The sequence below is a fragment of the Aquila chrysaetos genome, chromosome 9 (assembly GCF_900496995.4).
Source record: "Aquila chrysaetos chrysaetos chromosome 9, bAquChr1.4, whole genome shotgun sequence".
Taxonomy (NCBI): Eukaryota; Metazoa; Chordata; class Aves; order Accipitriformes; family Accipitridae; genus Aquila; species Aquila chrysaetos.
In genome coordinates this window covers 4,152,858-4,177,034 of record NC_044012.1, presented here as the reverse complement: position 1 = coordinate 4,177,034, position 24,177 = coordinate 4,152,858, and the positions used below count along the sequence as shown (strand labels likewise).

Genomic DNA, 24,177 nt, shown 5'->3' with positions numbered 1-24,177 from the left:
TGAGGGTAAATTGAAGGCAAGCAGGGCTTGGTGCTTGTATCTCAATTAACTTTGTGGTTCTGTTTCTTCCTTCATTCCAGGTGGAGGATGGACAAGCTGCTGGAGGAGAAATTCATGGAGGATTATAAAATAAACAGCCCCCACATTTGGCTCAGGAAGCCCCGAACACCGTTACTGAAGGCTATGAAAGTATATACATGGATACATATGCATCAGTTGCCCTGTTCTCATACTTTTTCTTTGGCACCTGCCTCTGTCCCCATCCAGGCAGGATGCTGGGATGCTTTCAGCCTGATTTCATAAGTCCATTCTTGTCCTTCAGGCACTTGGGTGCCTGAATGTCCATGTAGGTGTCTAATACCCCAGATGCAGTCTCTCCCTCTCTCCCATTGTCAGGCACAGGCTGACTCACGTCCCCTTCCTCACTTTCCATTTGGTCATGTCATTTCTAAGCTGCCTGCCTTTCCTATTCCCCACCCATGCACATGGATTTATTTTTCCCCAATGGCCATGCCTTCCCCTTCTTTGAAATCATTTGCAGAAAGCTAACGTCAACTTGGTTTAATTAAAGCCCCTGCATGTTTATCACGTCTTTAAATCATTTTCTTCAAGCAAACTTCATATGAAGTTATCACTTTGTCAAAACATGATCCAAAACCACAGCTCAGGGCACAGTGGGAAGCACACAAAGGGAGAGCCGAGTAGCTCGGGAAGTTTGGGTGAGCTGTTTGCTAGAAGCTGCCGAGCCCACCCCTCCAAGACCTTTATTTCCCCCTGCGGCAGCTGTCATCTGATCCCACGCTTTGGCTTTGAATAGGGCTGTCTGAGGATGCCAGATGTTGGGAACAAAGGTCTAAAAATAATCTTTCCAAATAATCGTCCCATCTATCATTCAAGGAGAGCGTGTGCTTTGTGTGAACATGTGAGCCGAGAACCTCATCTAACTTTGAGTAAAGAAGTTCAACAGCAGCTCCTGGCTTCTGCTTGTGGGATCCTTTTTTTTTTTTTCCCCCTTTCCCTTCCCAGAAGCTGCGCAGCGAAAAGCGGCTCTCACCAGCGATCAGCCCTCGCTCTCCCTCCCTCCCCGTCTCCCTCCCTCCTTGCCAAGACTCTGAATCGTCTCGATCCTGAAAGCCAGGCTCCTTATTTGATCTCTCCTGGGGAAAATGGATTCCAGGGTACTATCAGAGATGCATTTCTGTAAAAAGATCTTCACTGCAGCCTTCTGTGTCTTAGTTTTGCTGCCAGATTCGGGCTGCGCAAGGAATCTCTGGAAGCGTGCTCTACATCTGAAAATGACGGAGAAATACGATGTGAGTAAACTGCAGTGGGGTGATTTGGGGGGAGCTGGGTATGCTCACCGTGACAGGGGAGTTTTCTTTACGTGAGTGTATCATTTTAGAATAAGAAGTATTTGAATCTGCAGGCTGTCTCTTTATAAAAGGGTTGCATTAAGTTTCCCAGGCTGTACTAAACTTTTGCCACCTAGCTGCTGCAGTGGGAAACTTGTAAAGCACACTTGGAGCAGTGAGAAGACATTGATTGGTAAGGCAGCCGTCACTGCTTTTCCTAGAAACTTCATAGGGCAGCAAAGGAAGCATGAATGAAGGGGAATGCAAAACCTACATGTCTGGGGATAGATTTAGTGAAAAGAAGATAAAGTGATTTATTGCTTAGAGCAGGGAGGAGGGTTCCCTGCCCTGTTCCTCCACTGCCTTTTGGGGTAACTTTGGGTAAATGTCTCCAGCTCCTAGTGATAATGTGCGCTAGAGGGATGATGGCATTGCCTAGCGTTTTGTGAATCACTGGAGCACAGAGACCTCCAGATCCACAGTGTCAGAGTAACGTGCCGATCACCTTAATGGGTGTAAGGAGCCGATCAGAAAAATCCATTCTCATGGCTGTACCATGCCTGGCATGTTCAGTGGGAGCAGAGCTCCCCTTTGCTGCCCACACCCTGGCAGCTTCTCAGTGGCACTGTCTGTCCCTGCCTGCTTTTGACAGATTTGCATGGGGTACTGAGTGCAAGCACCATTTCCAAATCTGCAGTGGTACTTACAGCAGTAGTGCTGGAATTGAAACTGAAGCAGCAACAAATTACTGTGAGTGAAGAAAATGATGGTGCTGGGTCTTGTTCTGGTATGTCTGGGCCAAAAGACTGTTAGAAATGGCCATGGAGGAAATGGGAGGGAAAAAAAAGGAAAATAATTTGATAGTTTGACTTTCAGGACCTGCTGTTTAGAAAGGAAAAAAATTTGAAATTTTTACTTACTCCATTAAAGTCCCCTTAGAAGCCGGCACTGACCCAGGGCTTCTGGCCCTTGAATCACTTAGATGGAAGCCCCAGCCGGTCTTTTTTCTCATGCTTGGGTTTGATTGCATCTTCCAGCCATTGCATGTGCATAAACAGCTCTTTGGTGTCACATGGGGATTCCTCCACCTGTTTTCTGCAGCCACATATAAAAGCCTTTAACTTAAAAAGGATGCTTTTTTGACTATGACATCTAGAGTGATGTTTGGAGACAGCTACATTTGGGTTGTGCAATTGCTGACTCAGAAGTGTGACACAGATCTTTCGCCTGTGCTGAATGAACTGAAATACGGTGCCCTTGTCTCCTTGAAATTTTGCAGAAAACATTGTGCTGATATTTGAAAGGCACCCCAGTATTTTACAACATGAAATTTTCTTCATTGTAGCTTCCCTTAGGACAGGGTATCATCTGGGTTGCACTTTAACTGGAAAATGGTGACATGAAGAGCTGTGTTTCCTGCAAAATCACTCACTGGAAAGTGTATTTATTAGTATGTTCTTGTGTCATATTTCAATGCAAAGCTCAAATTCAATAGGAGTTGTGAAGTAAATGACCCAGAGAGATAGGATAGGAGTAGAACAGGAATTTACATGTTGATCTTCAGATAATGTGCTCTGTAGAGGCACAGAGACTGCTCCCCTGGGGATATATCCTCTTCTTTCAATCTGCAGTTCTTCAAAGGACTGTTTTTTCTGGCAGCCATGAATCCAGGTGCTACTGATCTGGCAAGCTCAGCTAGAATTGCTCATATTGACAGAAACATCTTATCTAGGGAAAACAGAAAATGCTTTTCTTTCTCCTTCTTCTCAAAGCCTTGTAAGGAGGAAGGCGTCCGCTCTCCGTCCTCTTATCCATCAAGAGTCTGTCTTGGCAGCCCCTCCTGTTCCTCAGGGAGAGGCTTTCTTTTCTACCAAATGCTGTATGTTCCCTACAGTTCGAAAATCAGAGGCTGTGAGTGGAACAGCTGATTTGTGAGTCACTTGGATAGAGGGATAAGAGATGGAGATGCTTACGACAACACGCAGCCATACAGGAGATGGGCCATAGACATCCCTGTGGGACCTCCAGAAGGACACGGGCAAGGTCTGTAGAGGGAGGAGGCAGCGAGGGGTAGGGAGTTGACTGAGAGTTATGTTGTCTGAGTCCATAAAATCTGAGTCTACAGCAGGAAGAATGCATCCACCAAACTGCTGGCTGCAGAATGACGAGCAGGTGTTACAACGAGGAGCTGGCTTGAGGTGTAGCCAGGAGTTTTTTATTAAGGTGCCTGAGGAAGGGTGTTGGTTGGCAAGGAGGGGTCAAGTGGGAATTGAGAAGGGAGAAAGAGAAGAGGGAATACAGTGAGAAGAAAAAAATGGCAGTTACAGTGCAATGGAGGAGCTGGGCTTCCAGCTTTATAGGAAATCCATGTATTTTACAGCCAGAGGGACACTTGTCAAGTTTAGTGATTTGCAGCTGGTATTCTGCAGCCCCCGCACAGTCTGTGGACTGTTCCCAAAGAGCAGAGGGAGGGAGCTACCTGGGAGTGGGCTTTAATTCATTATCAAGACACCCATATGTCTATTGGGAAAACCTGGGGCAGTCTTGATTTTATTCCAGTTTCAACTGCATCAAGCATTTTAGAAAAAAATCCAGCCTTCTTTTACAGATTTCCAGAAATGAAGAATCCCTTGCAGCTGCTGTAATGTTCTTCCAACAATGTATTTACTCTCCAGCTAGCTGTCATAAATCAACGCTGAGATACCCTCTTGTCGTGGTTTAACCCCAGCCAGCAACTAAGCACCATGCAGCTGCTCACTCCTTCCCCCCCACCCCAGTGGGATGAGGAGGACAATTGAAAACAAGTAAAACTCGTGGGTTGAGATAAGAACAGTTTAATAATTGAAATTAAAAGAAATTATTATAATAATAGTAATAATTGTAGTGAAAAGGAAGATAACAAAAAGGGAGTGAATTATAACCCAAGTGATACACAATGCCATTGCTCACCAACCACTGACCGATGCTCAGTCAGTCCCCGAGCAATGATCTGCCAACTCCCCCCAGTTCATATACTGGGCATGATGTCACATGGTCTGGAATACCCCTTTGGCCAGTTTGGGTCAGCTGCCCTGGCTGTGTCCTGAGCCAACTCCTTGTGCCCCTCCAGCCTTCTTGCTGGCTGGGCATGAGAAGCTGAAAAATCCTTGACTTGGTATAAACACTACTTAGCAACAACTGAAAACATCAGTCTGTTGTCAACATTGTTCTCATACTAAATCCAAGACACAACATTATACCAGCTACTAGGTAGAAAATTAACTTTATCCCAGCTGAAACCAGGACACCTCTTCATCTACCAGATTAGCACACCTCCCACGAGATTTCAATCCCGCATATGCCTCAGAGTAACATATGAGCAGAGCAGCCCTCAGCCTCTCCTTTGAAACCTGCCCGCACACATACAAGCCTTGCACTGTATTGCCTGCTTTCCAGTCCTCTAACTGCTATTGTGCATCTTCTTTGAGCCCACCCTAATTTTGCAACAATCTTCCAGTACTGCAGACACCTGAACCAAAACTACTAATCCAGAGTCAATAGCAGGAGAATATTATTCCTATTGTTTTGGTCTTGTCCTTCAGTCTGATATTTGCAACTTTGATCACTGATGATCTGTGTTTTTCCAGGTTTTTGATAGAAATATTGGAGGGCTCTAAATTCCTCCTGACTGTGTATTGTTTCAGAGAAAAGGTGGTTTATGGGCAGTGTTTGGAAATACCTGCCAGGGGCAGAACTCGCTGACCAGAGGCTGGGAATAAACCTCATGTGTGATCTCAGGGGTGGCCATGCAGAATATAAATTAGCAGAGAATTGTGCTTTGACACAAGCCCAGGGTCCAGTTTCAGGCACAAATGATAGACCAGATCTGGGATTTTTTGGAAGCAGACTGCATCACACGGTTAGTATTGAAAATATGGCTTGAGACTGAGTGATTACATTCAGGTTTGGTTTTTCCTAGTCATCTTTACTGACCTCCAGGGTTCCTCAGCTGAACTCTGAACTTTTCCCCTTACTTTGTTGCTGGATATCTCTAAGGCAGATATTGTTATTAAAATGATTTAATAAGTCTCCATGGGAAACAGCAATTTGCCTCCTTCATTGAAATATATTCTTAAAGGAAGAAATTTTGACTGTTGTCGCAATCTATATAAATAATAAATCTGAGCTATGCTCAGACCCGAACTGTGAATCCTGGGAGAGCTTTTAAAAAGACCTTGTAGTCCATACCTGAAGACATCCTTAACCAGGCTATTTTGGGAATGAGGGAATCCCACATTCCCACTGGGATGGTTTATGTATACATAAACCAGTGGCAATGGTTTTGTTAGATCAAAGGCGCAAAAAATATTTTTTTGACTATGAGGTTTTGAAAGAAAAGGGTTGAGAGCAATAGGTGAAGAGAGAAAATGGGCAGGGAAATCATGAGGTACAAAGTTACTTGGCTAAAAATGTTGTATTGTTCCCAAACGGAAATCTCATTCATTGAGCCAACTGTTCATTGCAATTTTGGCTTCTTGGTTTCTGAATCATCTGTGAAGCAACTGCAGTAATTGTTTGGGGTTGTTTTTTTTTTTTTTTTCATGTATCCATTATTTGCCAGTATTATTTTCGTCACATTTCAGTCTGCAGCTGACATTTCAAATAACAGAATAGTAAACTGTGACCTTCCAGGATGAATGCTCCCTCCAACAAGGAGATCCGTTAAATGTTTGGAACTGCACAGACTTACTGTTAAATGCTGTCTTATATCCCAAAATTATACTTGGTCCAAGCATTTTCTCTATTTAAAATCGAACAACAGCAAAATAAGTTGAACTTGCAATATCTTCAATTCAAAAGCACGTTATTTCAAAGCTGGAGTGTTTTCAGCTTTTGAGGAATGGGATGATGTGATAGCTTACACCTTGGTTTACACTTTAACACTGAAAACATCATCAAAATTAGGAAGTATTTTTTTTTCAAACCTACTTTGTGGCTCAAACAGCCTATCAGTTCATGGGAAAACAGCCTCATGGAAGGGGTTTTGAGCAGTTTCTTGTTCACTGAATGGAAACAACTAAGGAAAAAGCAGAAGAAAATTGTTTATTGATATTGGGAACAGGGCAGGCTGATATGGGGAACAGGGCAGGAGGCTGTCGTTTGTGGAAATATTAGGAACTCTCTGTCTCTCACACACGGACACACCCACACACCCACATTATTTAACCAGTTACAGATATAACGAGGATATGGATTTTCTTTAACGTAAACCTTGTAACAGAAATTGAAACTTTTAATCATCCTGACTTTTCTCTATACTTCTACATTGGCTGACACTCAATCCCTGTGCAACCAGGCAGAGGAGAAACTTCGCTGCTCTCCATTTCCCCCTAGCTATGGCTCAAAGAACAGAGGTCAGCTTTGGTGTAAAAAACACCACCTTATCAATACGATTCTACACTATGTACAATGTGGAAGTAAAATTTCTCACATCAGTACCACAATGTACATCATTATTTCTTTTGGTGTCCCTTGGGATTGCCTTCATTCTCTACATTACGAATTATGCCAAGGGAGTGTAGATGATATTCTTTTCACCGTTAGGGATAATTGATTGCAGCTTGGTCACACGTAGTGTGAGCCAGCAGTCAGTCCCCAGGGCAATGGACCTCCTGGGGCCTCTCCTAGGACATTTTTTTGGACAGGGACATGTGTGGACACGCTGTTTTGCAAAGGCACACATGGTCCACAGAAGCCTTTGGGAGATTTCAACAATGAGGATGTAGTAGCATGTAGATAAAGAGGGATACTAGTCTCACCTCAAATTTCTCCATAGCTTGATGGTGAAATTTCCTAGAGACCCCCTCAGGGACAGTTGCACCATGTTGTTTCTTGGAATAACAACCCCAGTTGTTCGTCACTGATTTCGTAACACAACAGTGATCAGGCCAACTATATATAGCTCTTAAACTCAACAGCCTGCTAGCAAGTGCATGGCAGCACTCAATTCATACGTCTGGCTAGATGCTGATCTCTTTAAAAGTGCAAACCCAGAATCCATCTTTTGATTTGATTAGAGCTTATTAATGTTTGTTAATAAATCTGAGAACTGATTGCCGTGCGTACTTTATGCTGCTCTGGGGAGCTGAGCTCAAGCCCAGAGATGAGTAGTTTAGCCATAGGTGAGAAAAGAGTGGGCTTGGGTGATTCACCTCTCCGTCAGAGGGAGTTGGCTTCTTGCTAAAATGCCACCAGCGTGAATAATATCTCAATGCTGCCTCTTATAAATGTTTCTGGTAAAATCCTGTGCCTGTTAATCCACTTTAAATCTCCCTTGTCCTCTCGGTGTGCAGTGAGCAGCCGGGCTCCTTTCTGCTCTAGTCAAACACAGCCTCATTTTCTTTGGGATTAATCTGACATCACCCAGACAGATCTCACCCAGATCAACTCATGCTTTAGAAATGGTCTCTAATTTAACAATCCAGGACCCCACAGTGGATAAGCTTGAAAGACTCCCCTATAAGTTCTGGTCCAGAAGAAGGTGATGAAGGTAGAAGGAGCCTATTGAGGAGACAGGTGGTACCTGGGACATTAGTTCCAGGTCCCATTTGGGGATGTAACCTCAAAACAATACAGCTTCATCATTTCCACTGCTTTACTATCAAAGCGTTTTGGTGTGCTCATCATGAGGATGCCTGGAGTCTTTCTCTCTGTTTCTTAGACAAGTATAAAAGACTTCGAAGGATTTTTTTTTGCCTCCTCATTGTCATTAGAATAACCTTAATTATAAAATGAGTTCCACACAATAATTTGGTGGTTTGGTGTTTCCAAAGCAGTGTGCTAAGGTGATCATATAGCTCTCTCTTCAGTGTGCTGAAGACAGGGCTGGAGGAGCTGACCGGTTAATTCTCCTCTCTAATGAACACTTGAAAACCACTTTGAAAATCCCTCTTCTGTTTCAGCTGATGAGATGTTTGGTATTCACCTTATGCCAAACCTTTGTTTCCTTTCTTTTCTTTGCAAGGATTATGAGTACCCTCTTCATTCTCACAGTTCCCACTACCAGAAGAACGACCGCTGCCCCCCACCGCCCCAGACTTTGCCTGACCGAGCCTGCGAGGTGCCCAGCTGCCGCTCGGATTCGGAGTGTGAAAGGCACAAGCGCTGCTGCTACAATGGGTGCATCTACGCCTGCCTGGAGTCCGTACAGCCACCGCCAGGTAGAGTGGACCCAGCGATCAAACTGGTAGAGGAGCATGCAGAAACGATGGTATTCATCCCCACGTGCATTGGGTCTCGCGTAGGAGGCATGGTTTAAGTTGTGAGTTGAGGATAAAGCTTCGGTTCCACACTTCTGATTTCTGGGATGATTGCTGAATCGAAAAATTATCTAAGGCCAGCTGGTGTTGCAAAATTTCCACCAGCACAAATGGTAGAAGTCACTTGAGGCCAGTTCTTGTCCTGGAATTATATATTCAGGAAAAGAAAGAATCCCAATCTGAATTAGTGCTCACAGAAGCGAGGCAGCCATCTCATCTGATCCGTGCCATGGGAATGGAGGACGGGAAACAACAGCCACTTTGGCCTTTATGACACCAGGTTCTTGTGGCCCTGGATAACATGCATGGCTCTCTTGCCACTGGAACAACAAAAGCATAAATATAAGTATCTTGCTGAAAACTCAGCTCCATCCTTCAGGAGCCTGGCAGCCTCATCACTGGCTGTTAGAGGAAATCTGTTACTTTTCCATAACTGTGTGCCCTACAGCTACTCCACCTTGACTCTGGTTTCTTGTTTCTGTCTTTTACAGTTTTAGACTGGTTGGTTCAGCCCAAACCCCGCTGGCTGGGAGGAAATGGGTGGCTTTTGGATGGCCCAGAGGAAGTCTTACAAGGTACAGTACGTTTCACTGTCTTTTCTGCGGTATCAGTAGTTATACAAAGGCACTAAATAATATATTCATCATACCCAGGGCCTGCCAGGGATATTGGGATGCTGGGGCTGCTGGTGTTTGTCTGGAGTTTCCGTAGGAATAACACTGTGTGGTGCTGGGGGCTAGTTTCTGGTGCAATAAATCAGTTGCTTTTTATGGATATGGCTTATCCAGCAGAGCACTAGGAATGCTCCAGGGAACTGGATTTGTATCCATTCTTGAAATAAGTAGAAATATATCTTTTTTTTAGAAAAAGGCTTTGTCAGCATACATGTATTTTCTGCCATGATAGACTGGATGATAGACTGTGGGCGGACTTGGATTAGGACATCTTTTAATCCAGAGTGGCCTCATCGCACAGATGCCTTGGGCTGGGGCTGGGGCTTTTGGATCTGAAGGCTGCTTTGAACAAGAGCCCTGGCAAACTGCTGCAGAGTTGTGTCAAGCTGACATGGAGCTGAGAGCATCTAAGCTTGGGGACTGCTAATGAGATTGGGCTTCTCAGGTTAATTCCATAGGGAAAAGTCTTTTAATTAATTTTTTCCAATACCTCAAAGTGAAACAAGGAGGGAGTAGGGAGGTGGGAAGAGAAGTTTTCTTCTGCGAGACACTCCCAGATGTATGTATGCCTGAGGTTCTTAATTTCTTCGTGGAAAGGCTATTCCAGCTTTTGATCAGCTTTAGTCAGACACAGGTAGTGCCAATAAATTACCCCCTTTGGTCTTACACAGATGGTGTGAGACCTGCCAACCCTTGACTCTAATCTATTACGGAAACTCCTAGTTCTTCAAGAGAAAATTCTGCCTCCAGCTCATTGGAGTTGCACTGCTAGAAATAAGATAAAATAGGTTCCTCTTCATCCATCCTTGTCATGCTTATATTATTTGTCCTTATCTTAACACCTTCATCTCAGCTTGGCGGAGTAATTAGTGAAATAAAAACCATCAGTCACGGCATGAGAATTACAGCAGAGGTCCTTGAAATTAAAATCCTGGCAAATGAAAGGGTGGAGTGTCCCTGCATAGTCTGTACATTTAATGGACACAAACACTGCCTGTAAGTCCTGATTTACTTTCTTATTCTGCTCTGCACTTGCTGGATATCCAGGATCAAGGCGGCTAAAACCTCCGTTTGTAACAGAGGATGGTACTGCCTTACTCCATAGTGAGTCACATCTGAGGTTTAAATACATCAGTAAGTTAATGGGTGTGGAGCAAAGAACAAAGCAGCAAACTTCCAGCTTCCTGGTCACGTTTCCCTGATTCCTCAGCCAGCTGAAAACACTGGCTAGAACAGACTTATGGCTGCTTGGAGGGAATAGCCATGAGGAGGGACCAACCATCAGTGCGAGCATGGTAGGCAGTGGTGGTCTGTCTTCATCACGCTCCAGCCCTTTCACAGATCCAGCGCAACAGGCTGTGGGGAGGGTGTCATTACAGGTAATCGGGCTGACCTGCACTCCCCATATCGGGCTAGATACATCAGTTTTTGTTTAAGGTGTGAACTGGATCACCTGCTCTGCCAGGCTTCTTTGGAGATGTTAACTCCTTGGTGGCCTTGCATGGGAAGTAGTCTGAGATCCTGTCTGGAAGGAGATGCAGAAGAAGGTAGCCTTGTTGTCATGTTTTAGTTACCTGTGGGTGTTAATCATAGAATCATGGAATGGTTTGGGTTGGAAGTGACCTTAAAGATCACCTAGTTCCAACTCCCCTGCCATGGGCAGGGACACCTTCCGCTAGACCAGGTTGCTCAAAGCCCCATCCAACCTGGCCTTGAACACCCCCAGGGATGGGGCATCCACAGCCTCTCTGGGCAACCTGTGCCAGTGCCTCACCACCCTCACAGTGAAAAACTTCTTCTTTATATCTAATCTAAATATACCCTCTTTCAGTTTAAAGCCATTACCCCTTGTCCTATCACTACATGCCCTTGTAAAAAGTCCCTCTCCAGCTTTCTTGTAGGTCCCCTGTAGGTACTGAAAGGCTGCAATGAGGTGTCCCCGGAGCCTTCTCTGCTCCAGGCCGAACAACCCCAACTCTCTCTCAGCCTGTCTTTGTAGGAGGGATGCTCCAGCCCTCTGATCATCTTCATGGCCCTCCTCTGGACTCACTCCAACAGGTCCATGTCCTTCTTATGTTGGGGGCCCCAGAGCTGGATGCAGTCCTGCAGGTGGGGTCTCACAAGAGTGGAGTAGAGGGGGAGAATCCCCTTCCTTGACCTTCTTTTGATGCAGCCCAGGATACGGTTGGCTTTCTTGGCTGCGAGCGCACATTGCCAGCTCACATCCAGCTTTTCATCCACCAGTACCCCCAAGTCCTTCTCCTCAGGGCTGCTCTCAATCCACTCATCGCCCAGCCTGTATTTGTGCTTGGGATTGCCCTGACCCATGTGCAGAACCTTGCACGTGGCCTTGTTGAACTTCATGAAGTTTGCATGGGTCCACTCCTCAAGCCTGTCAAGGTCCCTCTGGATGGCATCCCTTCCCTCCAGCGTGTCGACCACACGACACAGCTTGGTGTCATCTGCAAACTTGCTGAGGGTGCACTCAATCCCACTGTCCATGTCGCCATGGACATTAAAGCCATGATTTATGACCTGCAGGCTTCTTTTGCAGCTGAGGCCTGCAGTACCACTGAGGATGGAGATGAGCCTCTGCATTGCCCCACAGGCTATGAATGCCATATCATCAACCCGGGTAACACGGCTGAAGGAATCCCTAACAGGGGCCAGTGCATCAAGCTCCGTGGAAATCCAGGTCAGTGGACGGGAAATCTCTCTTCCTTTCTTGTTCTGTCATGCAATCACCAGTAAGGGACGGTGCCCTCTCACTGGCTTTAAAGGAGATCTGGTGGTACATCTGCTCTCATGGGTTTTCTGGGCAGCCCAAGGCCGCAAGGCGGAGTGTGACAACTGGGCTGGGAGGCAGTCCCCGCTCTGCAGCAATCTCAAGTCTCTAATGCCCTTGATGTTGGCTGAGCCATGTGAAATACCCAAAGAAGGGGACACGCTTATTGTTTGTTCTGTATGTCAGTGTTCTCTGGGATTGTGTAAGCAGAGCAGGTAGTAACCTGCATGTGCCATTATTACGCAGCACAAAAAATAGAAATATTTATATATTACTACACACTTAACTAAGCAATATGAGTTTCAAATTCCGGTTTTGACTTCTGACTTTGCTTTCTGCATCCAAAACATTGTTCTCTTTATTCTGCTGACACAGTGCTCAATAAAGGAACTTATATAAGCCAAGCTATTTTCCAGGAAAGCTCATAATATGTCTAGGTATGTGTAACTTAATTGAATAGTAGGATATATAGATGTCTGCACTGGGCCACAAATCGTCTCAGCATAGGGACATGAGACATCAGTTTTGCCATTTGGTCACTGTAAAAGCCAGGGAAAGCATCAAACCAGATCTCTGAACTGCTTCCATAAAAGACTAAGATTTTTTCCAGGGCTTTTTGATCATCTCTTTTATTCTTTTATAACTTTTTCTTTAATAACATCCATAGTAAGTAATGTAATGTATAGCTGTATGGCTCTTAAACACAAGGTATTTCTAAGAGCTTAAATAATTATGTAAATGGTAAACAGAAAAACCTAGCTGGAACTTGAATTATGTAAAACACTAATAGATGGTCTGAAATTTTACCCAAATTTTCTTTCATTTGAGAAAGTCTGTGATTCCTTGACTCGTAGCTACTGAAAAGAACATAACATGCTAGTGGCCAGCAGTTAACCACTCTCAGGGAAAGTGAGTTTTGTCCACATAGTTCAATAATATTAGCAGTTTTATAAGAGGTTTATAGCAGCCTACACTACTTCAGCTGCAGAGATCTTTTATTTTCCTGTTTGTGAGGTTATTATTTCCATATCTATAATTTCTCTGTGCTGTACACAGAAGGCCAGAGTTTAATACAAAGAATGAAGGCTGACTGGACATGTTCTCATTACGTACCTTCTTTTTCAGATGGACGCAATCTGAGGCATAAGTATTACAAGGAATATTTTGGTAAGCCACTGGCATGAAGTGTTTGCTATTATTAAGCTTTATAGTTATTGCATTGCTTACAAGGAATTTGCTGTTTATGAAATGAAGGTTTGTACATAGTAAAAAGAGATTCTTTAGCCTCAGCTCTCTACGCCTTGGTCAAAAGATCTTATTTTAAGATCTGCAGTGCCCTGACTGTGGACTCTTGAGAATCACTATCTCCAGCTGTGACACAATGTGTTAAATGGTGCAGCCTTCTGCCAGGGGTTCCCACCCAAGGAGTGAGAAACACCCAATCCAATAACCTTTTGTTATTTTTATTTTTGGAGCTTTGCTCATGGCCCAGGACTACTTACAGATGAACACAGAACTCTGTCAAAATCAGGGTCTTTTGCCAAGAGCTTGTATTGTTGTATGTGATAAGAGAGGACTGGAGCCCTCTGAATCAGTCCCTTATTGTTATCTGCAACCACAAGAGGTGTCAGATCCCTTGCACAAATTGACAGATACATGTCTCAGAGAAGGCAGAAGGATCTTCCAGCAGATCTCTTTTCTCAGGGCTTCAAAGCTCCTGGTTTCTGCTAACTCTTGGATCTGGAGAGGGACAGCCAGATCAGATTGCAATTGATATTCAGATATAATGAGACAACATCTTTGATATGATAAGATTTATGAACAGCCAAGTTTGGCCAGTTTAACTGGTAAAACTGTGAAAGGATTTCCTTTCCTCTTTCCAGCGGGCTATCACAGCTCTCCCAGAGAACTGCTAAATAATGAGACCAGTAACACTGTAGTGCTTAGAGAATCTTGAGAAAACATTTCATAGAATCATAGAATAATAGAATGGTTTGGGTTGGAAGGGACCTTAAAGATCACCTAGTTCCAACCCCCCCTGCCATGGGCAGGGACACCTTCCACTAGACCGGGTTGCTCAAAGCCCCATCCAACCTGGACTTGACCAATTCCAGTGAAGGGGCATCCACAACCTCTCTGGGCAACCTGTGCCAGTGCCTCACCACCCTCACAGTGAAAAACTTCTTCCTTATATCTAATCTAAATCTACCCTCTTTCAGTTTAAAACCATTACCCGTCATCCTATCACTACAGTCCCTGTGAAAGAGTCCCTCTCCAGCTTTCCCGTAGGCCCCCTTTAGGTACTGGAAGGTTGCTCTAAGGTCTCCCTGGAGCCTTCTCTTCTCCAGGCTGAACAACCCCAACTTTCTTTCAGCCTGTTGCCATAGGAGAGGTGCTCCAGCCCTCTGATCATCTTTGTGGCCCTCCTCTGGACTCGCTCCAACAGGTCCATGTCCTTCTTATGTTGAGGGCCCCAGACCTGGATGCAGTACTCCAGGTGGGGTCTCTCCAGAGCGGAGTAGAGGGCAAGGATCACCTCCCTCGACCTGCTGGTCACGCTTCTTTTAATGCAGCCCAGGATACGGTTGGCTTTCTGGGCTGCAAACACACATGGCCTTGTTGAACTTCATGAGGTTCGCACGGGCCCACCTCTCAAGCCTGTCAAAGTCCCTCTGGATGGCACCCCTTCCCTCCAGCGTGTCGACTACATGACACAGCTTGGTATCATCAGCAAACTTGCTGAGGGTGCGTTCAATCCCACTGTCCATGTCGCTGACAAAGATGTTAAACGGTGCCGGTCCCAATACCAATCCCTGAGGAACGCCACTTGTCACTGCTGTCCGCTTGGACATTGAGCCGTTGACCGCAACTCTTTGAGTGCGACCATCCAGCCAATTCCTTATCCACCAAGTGGTCCATCTGTCAAATCCATGTCTCTCCAATTTAGAGATGAAGATGTCATGCAGGACAGCGTCAAATGCTTTGCACAAGTCCAGGTAGATGTCGTCAGTTGCTCTTCCCTTATCCACCGATGCTGTAACCCCATTGCAGAAGGCTGCCAAATTTGTCAGGCATGATTTGGCCTTAGTGAAGCCATGTTGGCTGTCACCAATCGCCTCCTTATTTTCCACGTGCCTTAGCATAGTTTCCAGTAGGACCTGCTCCATGATCTTGCCGGGCACAGAGGTGAGACTGACTGGCCTGTAGTTCCCTGGGTCTTCTTTTTTTTTCTTTTCAAAAATGGGGGTTATGTTTCCCCTTTTCCAGTCAGTGGGAATTTCTCCAGACTGCCACAACTTCTTAAATATGATGGGTAGCGGCTTAGCCACTTCACCCGCCAGTTCCCTCAGGACCCACGGATGCATCTCATCAGGTTTCACAGACTTGTACACATTCAGGTTCCTTAGATAGATACTCTCGAACTGATCTTTTCCTACACTAAGTTAGCCACAGACTAACTTAAAATCTAACTTCGCTGATATTTGTTTTACAGGGAGCAATTCCAACAATGTGGTCGGCTATGTGAAAAACCAGCAGAAGCATTTAGGCTAATCAAAGGTGTGCCTGGGTAAGTGTCCTGTGAATAAAGGGAAAGCTGGGTGAAAATAGTTGGTGCTTAGTATGCAATTATTGAAAGAAAGGGTCATTTGAGGGTGAAATTACCTCTCATCAAAAAGCCAGCGTAAAGACAGCACCTTAAAACTATGTGCAGGTACATACCTCAGGCTCCATGAAACACCTATGTGGACAAACAGATGGTGCTGTAAAAGTATCTCAAGAACCTGTGGCATTGGAGATTAGGCTCTTCAAACTGTCCATGGAGAAGTTAATGTCTTTCCCACTTTTTATTCTAATTTCACAAGATGCACCTGATTTCTTTGAAGAACCTTTGCCTTGTGGGTGTTTAGAGGATGGAGTGACCTTCAGGATGAAAAATAAACGCTGCAAAACTTTGTGCGCCTTAAGACTTTAAACTTTCAGTTTAGGGGCTTCTTCTAATGCAGGTATAACTGCTCTTGCAAGACAAATTAAAAAGTTCTTTATTCTGGACTGACTGCAGCAAGAGTCACCCTTGCAAATACTTAGGCACATGAGTGATTTTTGTGGGATAACTTTATGTGTGTGCACAGTTGCATTGAATAATGTGACCCAGTCATGTGAGCAAATGTACATATATCTGGCCAGAGCAAAGCCAACTGAAAAATCTCCAATCATTTAATCAGGCTTTGAATTAGGCAAGAATGAAAATATTTATTATACCAAAGGTTCTGTGCCAAGATGGTTTTGTCAACACTTTCAGCTTCACTTTAAAACTAACTTGAGCTTAACTGGCAGTTATGAAAACAAAGCAGTTCAGTATGTCTTTTATGTACCTACGTCAGGCTGACTGTTAAGATTACACAGCTACATAAGGACAAGATCTGTGCAAACATCCCAGGAAGGATAAATATTTTAATTCCTCTTTTTTGTTTGATTTTCACCCAGCTGGACCACTCTGTTAAGCAGCTGTCAAGGAACGCTTTACCCAACAGTTTTCTGTTTTGGAAGAACTCTGGTCCCAAATCTCCATGAGCACGTCTCCAGCATTACCCTGATCCCTGCCCATCAGTGATAAAAAGACATTGCTATTCAAGGAACAGGATGAGTCTAGATTTTAAGTCTATCGGAAAGGTGAGAAATGCGATCCCCTGAAAGAAACCACACCATTTATGAGCTGCCCTTTTACCATGAAATGCAAATACCTCCACGCGGATCCCAATAAGCCACAAGCACCATTATCAGGCTGCTGGAACAGAGCCTGCCCTTTATGTGCGTGTTATGTGACCGATTCAGATTTCATGACCACAAAAATAACTCAGTATTCTAAAAATGATGTCAGAATTGTACCTAAATATCATATCTAAGTTGCATTAAAATAGGCAAGGCTGTAAGACTAAAGGGGCTCTCTGGATCAAGTCCAATGCCCGCCTGTCTCGAACAGCTACTTTAAATAAGCCTTTTCATAAGCTTAAAGTTCAAAGAAACCTGCAGGTTTCTTCTTTTCCTATTTATACCTAGGGTTCACCAGGTTTGGCACCCAGTCTACAAGCCTAAACCTGAAGTCTTAAGAATTTGAGGAACTCTGAGCTAGGAGCAGAACAGGTTTTATAAATGTTTTTTTTTTTAAGTTACTTTCCTTTAGTTTCTCAGTCTGGTGAGCTGCAGATTGAAAGCTAATGATAGAACAGATTTCTTTCTACAATATCTAAGCAGACACACATGTATGCCCGTCTTTTTAAAGTTGTTGTTTTTAGCAGCACAGTTAACACTCACAAAATGTACATCTGCATTTTTGTACCTGCAAAACCTCAGCAAGGTCTGGATTATTTATTGCACATATTAGAAAAGCAAAAGCAGGATAAATTTGTGTGATTAAAAAGATTGTCTGGCAGATGGGCAACTGCTCTTTAGAAGTCCTGTACCTTTATGTTGACTTCCATAAATCCTTAAGGTCAAGTTATTTGTATTTGGGTCTTACAGCTTCTTTTAGCTGTTTAGCATTATAAAATGGAAAACACATTTTCTCTGAATGTTTTCCTTTTCTGTGGCAGTCCTAAAGGGACAGTTGCATTTCATTTTGACAAATCTGCCAGAATTGCTAGGCAAAAGAAGCCACGTTTGCTGCCTTGTTTAGTACATGTCCCCATCTGCATGCATAAAATTAGCATTTTAATACGCAGAGTAGTAGCGATGTATATAAATACCCAATTCACAAATACAAGTGCCTGCTTCCACCCACAAACTATGGGGGGGGGGGGGGGGGGGGGGCGGTTTCCACTCACCAAATGGTTTAAGCCAAAGCTAAGACACCTAAAAAACACTTGATACTTTGCATATGACATTTGCAGCTGGAGAGATGAAAGATGCCAAACTGCTCTTCTGTTTCCTATCATAAACAGGCACATGCCTCAATGCTTTACAGAGCAAAGGAACAGATGAAGGGCTCCACATTTTCCTAAATATCTTCATTTGTTGAGCTCCATTCACTTCTTTGTGCCTTTGTGCCAAGTTCTAGGCATTAAATGCAACACCATATTCCGACAGATCTATTTCTAGAATTTTATCATATACAACTTCATAAAATGATATCTTAACTCCTCCTGAGAGACAGGAGTCCATCCGTATTTTATAGTTCCAATCTCACTTTAGGCTGGAAACTTGCCACTTTGCCACTGACATTACTTGACAACTTAAAGCAGTGCAGCTCATAATGGAAGTCTTAATGCAGCCTTGCTCCTAGGTGCTGCTTAGTGAAGTGAGTTGTCTTTTTTCAGCATTACTTTTTGCAGAAAAATCAAATTCTAATTAAATGAGCAAAGCCCTTCAGTGGTTACTGCTAAGCCCCAAAGAGTAAATGCCAAATTGTTCTATTTTAAAATAAAAAATTCAGCACCTAAAAACCTGTGAGGATCTAGTTGAAAAACTTGTGTTGAACATTAACAAATTTGCAAGGTTAAAACTTCAGATCTCAACCTAATCTTCCAAAGCATCCAAAAATATTTCAGATCACTTGATTTGAGTGGACACGTTCACTTCAGTGGCTGCTTTTTTGTAGCTACAAAAGCACATACCTGACCACCTTGCTGGATGGGATGGTAAAGATATTTTCTACTTGCAAAAGGAATTTTTAAAAAAGAGAATTGACAAATTAATGATTTGTTGATGAATTTCTGTTTACTGGGTGTTATCAAAGACATCACCCTTCCTCATGGTGCTATAATGCTTGGGGTTTTTTTCAAGTTAATTCTTTTCAAGTTATTAAATGTCAAACTCAGAAACAAAAGCCCTGGAAGAGACTTGTCCAAATGCTGTTTTCAACACTGACATCCGTCACGTTGAAACAAAAGCACAGACCGAATGAGTTGTTCTCAGCTTGTCTTCTCTCCAAAGACAAATGGCTTAACAACAGTCTTGTGAACCACAGTAGGAAATCACTAATGTAGGTTGGTTTTAATGTTTCTATGTACACTTTAAAGCATGTTTGGTGCTATAATAAACTTTACGTGTATCACCGTGTGCTAGCAATGCTCATGGCCTTCCAGATCCTCGAGCGCTGCCGGTGGAGCTGCTCTGCCTTGCAGCAGCCGAGGATCTGCGGCAACCCCAGGCAGACCCTTCCCGGTTCCTACCCCTGGTGCTTAGGCGTGTACAGGTTCTGCCACTTGGGTGCTCAATAAAAAGTGACCAGTATATTTTTCAACTCTGCCTAGTTTCAGTTGTGTGTTCTTGATATATGCTCAGCTTCGAATTACGACAAAAAGGACAAATCTTTTAAATCTTAATTGTTGGGAGAGCTCAGAAAACGTAGGCATAGGGAGACAAAAGTCATTTTGTCCACTGGAAGGGAGGTGACAGACCCCCAAAACACATCTGCCACCGGTGTCCCCTTTGAGAGGGGCCGCCTTCGTGGGTCAGACGCTCACTCCTTTCTTGGCACCTTCATTTCTATTGCCCAAAGAGGAGCTGATGGGCAGTACTGTGAAGAGGATAGTGATGGTGACCCAAGCAGCAGGTGACCCTTTTATTTGAGCAGGCATTTTCCTTGTTGATTCAGAGCTGTTGTTCGCTGCCGGACGGGTTTCAGCTGCTAGCTCAGGTGTCTTGCGCTGCACAAGCAGCTGCTCAGACAGCTTTGCAGAAGGCCAAGGCTTGCTCGAAGGGTGGAAAAGTAAACCAGGTGAGAGGCCAGTGTTGGGCTGGTGCCTACTGCAGGATACCGGAGCTGAAAGAGGAGCCTTGTGCCGAGCGGTTGGGCTGCTGAGCGCTGCGTCTCCAGGAGCAAGCAAGACTTCACCGTCCCACCAGCTCCACCCACACTGGTCTTGCTCTACCTGCAGGAGCCCTTCTGCATTGCTTCCCTTCTGCCCTGAAACTGTAACAGAGGAGTCCCAGAGGGAGAAACTGCCTGTAATTTAGCCAAGGAGGGAATAGCAGTGGGTTTCATTGCTTTGGAAATGTTTTCTGTGTGTTTTGAGAAGACGCCAGGTAGCACGAGGTGTCAAGGTAGCTCTTCAGTCTGGCAGTGAAGTTATCCTTGGGATCACTTGAACTTCTCACGGCAACGGCCATACGGCCTGTTTGGATGGGGAGATTACGGGATGTGTGTACGTAACTCATGCCTCCTGCTGTGAAGTGCGAGGTGGACTAAGTACCTTGGCTTCCAAGAGAAGGATCTATTTGGTGAACGCCAGAAAATTTTGGTTTGATTTCAACTTGTCTCCATGTTAATGTAAGCAAATACAGTTTCTGTTGATGTAGCTGGCTGACGGTCTTTGTGGAAAAAACATGGTGTGACCTAAGGCGTCATCTGCAGATGGCACTGAAGTGCTATCGGTGCATCCGTGAACCTGAGAGCTGGAATCAACAGAAGGACAAACATTGTAATAGATCTTCAAGAAGTCAGGCGTCTGCATTAAAACCACAGCATGCATCTCTAGGTCAGCAGTCTGCAGAAGTTGTAAATATGAGAATAATAAAAAAAACCTGCTGTAATTTTGACATGCCTAGTTCAGAGCTCCATTAAGCTTTGTGGTGCAGAAGCTTTTTGGTTACCTTCAGGAAGCCGTTCCATAGTTTCATGAGCACTGAAGAAGCCTACGAGGTTGAGACAATCCATAGAAGAGTCTTTGGACACTGACAGTTCCTCTTTGCCCGCTACATAGCAGGGATTTTTTCATACAGGGGGTTGTTTACTTCTCCCACCTCACACTGTCTATGCAGGCTAGATTCTTCTCTGGAGGTTGTGTCAGGTGGGCATCGATTGTCTGTCTGTGGCAAGAGGATTTACAGCATCATTTAGTGTCCTTTAAAGATAAATAAAAAAGACACCTTTTGCTGGTGAGTCTACAGAGGTAAGTCCTATTTCTTCCCATTATTTTCTCCTTCTTGTTACCTCTCTATGTAGACAAAGCAGCAAAGACCACGGGAGAAGCCGTGCAAAGCAAAAAAGACCTTTTGACAGTTTCCAAGACAGAGATGTGGATGATGGGGCTCATTCCACCCCACCTGAGCCGCCCCACCAGACGAATCTCCCAGTTTAAGCAGTGGAGGTTGTGCAAACCAACCAAGAGATTTAATTAAATTCCCCATTCCTTTCTGGTGACACACCTAGGGACAGACCTAAGGATTTTACGTAGCCTTTATCAGCAGCATTGACAAGATGGAAAGGAACCGTGGCCAAAGCTTTGTTCTTTGCTTTTATAACCAGGAGCAGCAGATGTTCTGCCCAGGGACCTGGGAAAAACCCGACCTGAAAGCAGAGTATTTGGATTTTTGGGTAGCAGCAAACTCAGTAAATTCTACCCATGCACCAGAGTCTTTTTCCCTCAAGGTGGCACAAGAGGAACAAAAGTGTGACAAGCCCTGGTTATGGCGAGGGAAGCAGGTGAAGGAGCTGTGAGTTTTGAACTGAAAGCAGCACCCGGCCCTCACAGCGGCAACCTTTTGGGTTTGCATAATCTCACTTTACAGCTGCTTTGCTGTATGCTGTATCTGTCTCCGTAACAGATATTTTCTATTTTTAAAAAAAACAACAACAGTTTCCCAAATAACCTGCTTAGAATTGGAGTCTGACCCTGAGCTTTATTATCCAATTAAATAGGAAATACTATAAAGGTACTGTAATTGGGCTGTGTGTTGTTTTTATGGTGTGAAGATTATGTCTTATACAAGAATGAAGAAACGCAACTTGTATTAGTGTTGTTTTCTTTACTTTATAGTCTCGATTCAGTTTATTCCCAGCATTTTCTAAGCCATGAAATAGCAAAATACATGAGTTTTCCATTAAATTTCCTAACAGGCAGAAATCAAAAGCAGCAAGAAAATGAAACTTCAGTCCATTCAGCAATTTTGCAGGATGCATGGCAAATAGTCAGCAACAACTGCGTTTTCTTTCTGCATTTATTCAATTTCCTTGGTGCTAAAATGTAATTTCACGTTACAGGACTGAATGAACTTAAAAATGACAGACAGGGCCGTGGTCCTGAGCCCAGACAATACTGTTTCTCCTGAGCTGCAGGTCTGCTGGATAACAAGCCACAACGCACCAATTATTATGGTGCATTATTACGCTCATCAACTCGTATTTCTCCTTTTCTGTGTCCTGTTTGTCTCGGTATTTTTGCCATACCCCTCAGTGGATCCTTTTCTCTCCCTCACCGAGGCTCCCTCCCTCCACGCCAGCCCGGGATGGGGCATCTTGGCCCGTGTCCACATGGCATAGATTCTGGATTTTATTCTTCTCCGGATTGTGTACACAGCGCTGAGCTACATGTGTTTCCACAAGCAGCAGCTTTTTGCCAAGAGAAGGAAGTTAAATAAGGAAACCGTCAGCGAGAGCCTGTTGCTCAATTAGCCGTATTGTCAGCAGCGCTTGGCTAATGAGAGCCGCACCTGGCTAACGAAAGCCGCGCTTGGCTAACGAGAGCCGTGCTCGCGACCGCACATTCCACACCGCAGAGCCCCGAAGGACGCCCGGGCTGCCCGCAGGCGGCAGCTCCCCTTGCCGTATGCCGGCTTCGGGGATGATGGGTGAGATTTGGGGATGAGAAAAGCAAGAACAAAACCAAGGAAATTTTTTTCCTACCTGCCTAGAGAGGGGGAAGATGGTTTTTGCTACTTTTCTACCAGAGACACGAGGAACGATTCGGTGTGATCCCAAGGCTATGACTACTACAAACACACTCAGGTGAACAGAAGAATGTATTTCCTTGCCAGGCAGTGCCTGCTTTGCCTTATCAGGACCACGGCAGAGCCAGCTGGCTGTGCTCCAGATCCTTACAAAAGCTACAGAAGGAGGGGACCAGTTCAAAAGCATACGTGAGCTCAGAGATGTTCTGCCACCTAATTCCCATACATTTCGATAAGGTCTAAATCTCTGTATACCTCTGGGAGCCTGGGCTGCCTTTGAGCCCTGGCTAAGCACCTTACCTAAACCCTGGGCAGGGCCTGGATGTGAGCTGCCTGAAAATCAGTGCCCAGCATTATCCCTGGATACTTTCCCATGGGAAGGAGGACTGTTGCAGCAACGCAGGAACTTCCTTCATCTGCCTGACGCATCCAGTTCAGGTCATTAAGAAAGCATTTCTCAATCGGGAGCCGAGGGAGTTAGGAAGGCCCAGCCGTGTTTTATGAGAGCCCGGCTATTTGCAGGGTGTTTCCCAATGGCTTTGTTTTCTCCTCGGTCTGAAAAGAAGCCCTTCCTCCGCACCGCTTCGGTGGGACACGGTGTGTTTTCTGTAGCTGCTAGCTACATCGTGCTGGTGGGGTGTCCCGTGGGGCTCATCAGCTTTTGCTAGAGCTGGTGGGACCTGGGAGATGCAAAGAGGCAACACTGAAACGCTCCATGGGAAAACACCGGTTTGATGGAAGTCGGCCAGGGTTTGGGTACCGTGGGCTGTCACGCAGGTGAGAGTCTGGGGTCCTGGCCCCATCGTGGTCCAAGTGTCACCACGTCCACTGCTCCAGCGCTGTGAAGCTGGCACCTGGATGTCCTAGGAGAAAACTATTCTCCTGCAGAAAATTGCACATATGTTTTTCTCTGACAGGGAATGACTTTTATTCCCTCAATGCAGTTTTTACTGTCAAAGGAGGATCTTAATCTCATGGTTTACACCTTAGAGACAATTTAAGCCTAAGTGAATCCTGTGGTCATGATGCCTGGGGGAGGATATAGGTGTCCTGGTGCAAACCAGAGCACGATGCTCCCTGACAGGCGGCTATAAATCTTCAGCAAGGATGTAGCTGGTTAACTTTAGCCACATGTTGAGATCCACCAGGAAAGCGCTCCCCTCTAGCAAATGAAAGGCTGTGGTTTTTTAATAAATGAGCATCACAAATTCACACATCATGCATTTATGCCCTCTCCCTGATGTAAATACTTATAAATACCGGCATTATGCTGACTGAAGTGTTTCTCAAGGAGGATTTCCCCAGCCTGGAAGTTTACAAACAGGCTCGGCAGTGTGTGTAACCTGTCTTGCCTCCGCACACAGCGGCCTCAGCAAAACAACTTCCCTATCTGCCTGCCC

General features: G+C 44.7%; 1 protein-coding gene across 1 annotated transcript; it reads left to right on the top strand.

Annotated features, from left to right (window-relative positions):
• The first annotated feature begins 681 nt into the window (after positions 1-681).
• Positions 682-19,382, top strand: WFDC1 (WAP four-disulfide core domain 1). The gene is made up of 7 exons (XM_030025065.2): positions 682-1,313; positions 8,356-8,551; positions 9,142-9,225; positions 11,879-12,019; positions 13,235-13,276; positions 15,603-15,677; positions 16,595-19,382. The coding sequence occupies exons 1-6, from the start codon at positions 1,167-1,169 to the stop codon at positions 15,659-15,661; spliced, it is 669 nt and encodes a 222-aa protein (XP_029880925.1). The 5' UTR covers positions 682-1,166; the 3' UTR covers positions 15,662-15,677; positions 16,595-19,382.
• The last annotated feature ends 4,795 nt before the right edge of the window (positions 19,383-24,177 follow it).

Coding starts and splice junctions, on each gene's coding strand:
- WFDC1 (XM_030025065.2), top strand. CDS start 1,167: ATGGATTCCAGGGTACTATCAGAGATGCATTTCTGTAAAAAGATCTTC. Junction 8,552..9,141: donor GTCCGTACAGCCACCGCCAG/GTAGAGTGGACC, acceptor TGTCTTTTACAG/TTTTAGACTGGTTGGTTCAG. Junction 12,020..13,234: donor CAAGCTCCGTGGAAATCCAG/GTCAGTGGACGG, acceptor CTTCTTTTTCAG/ATGGACGCAATCTGAGGCAT.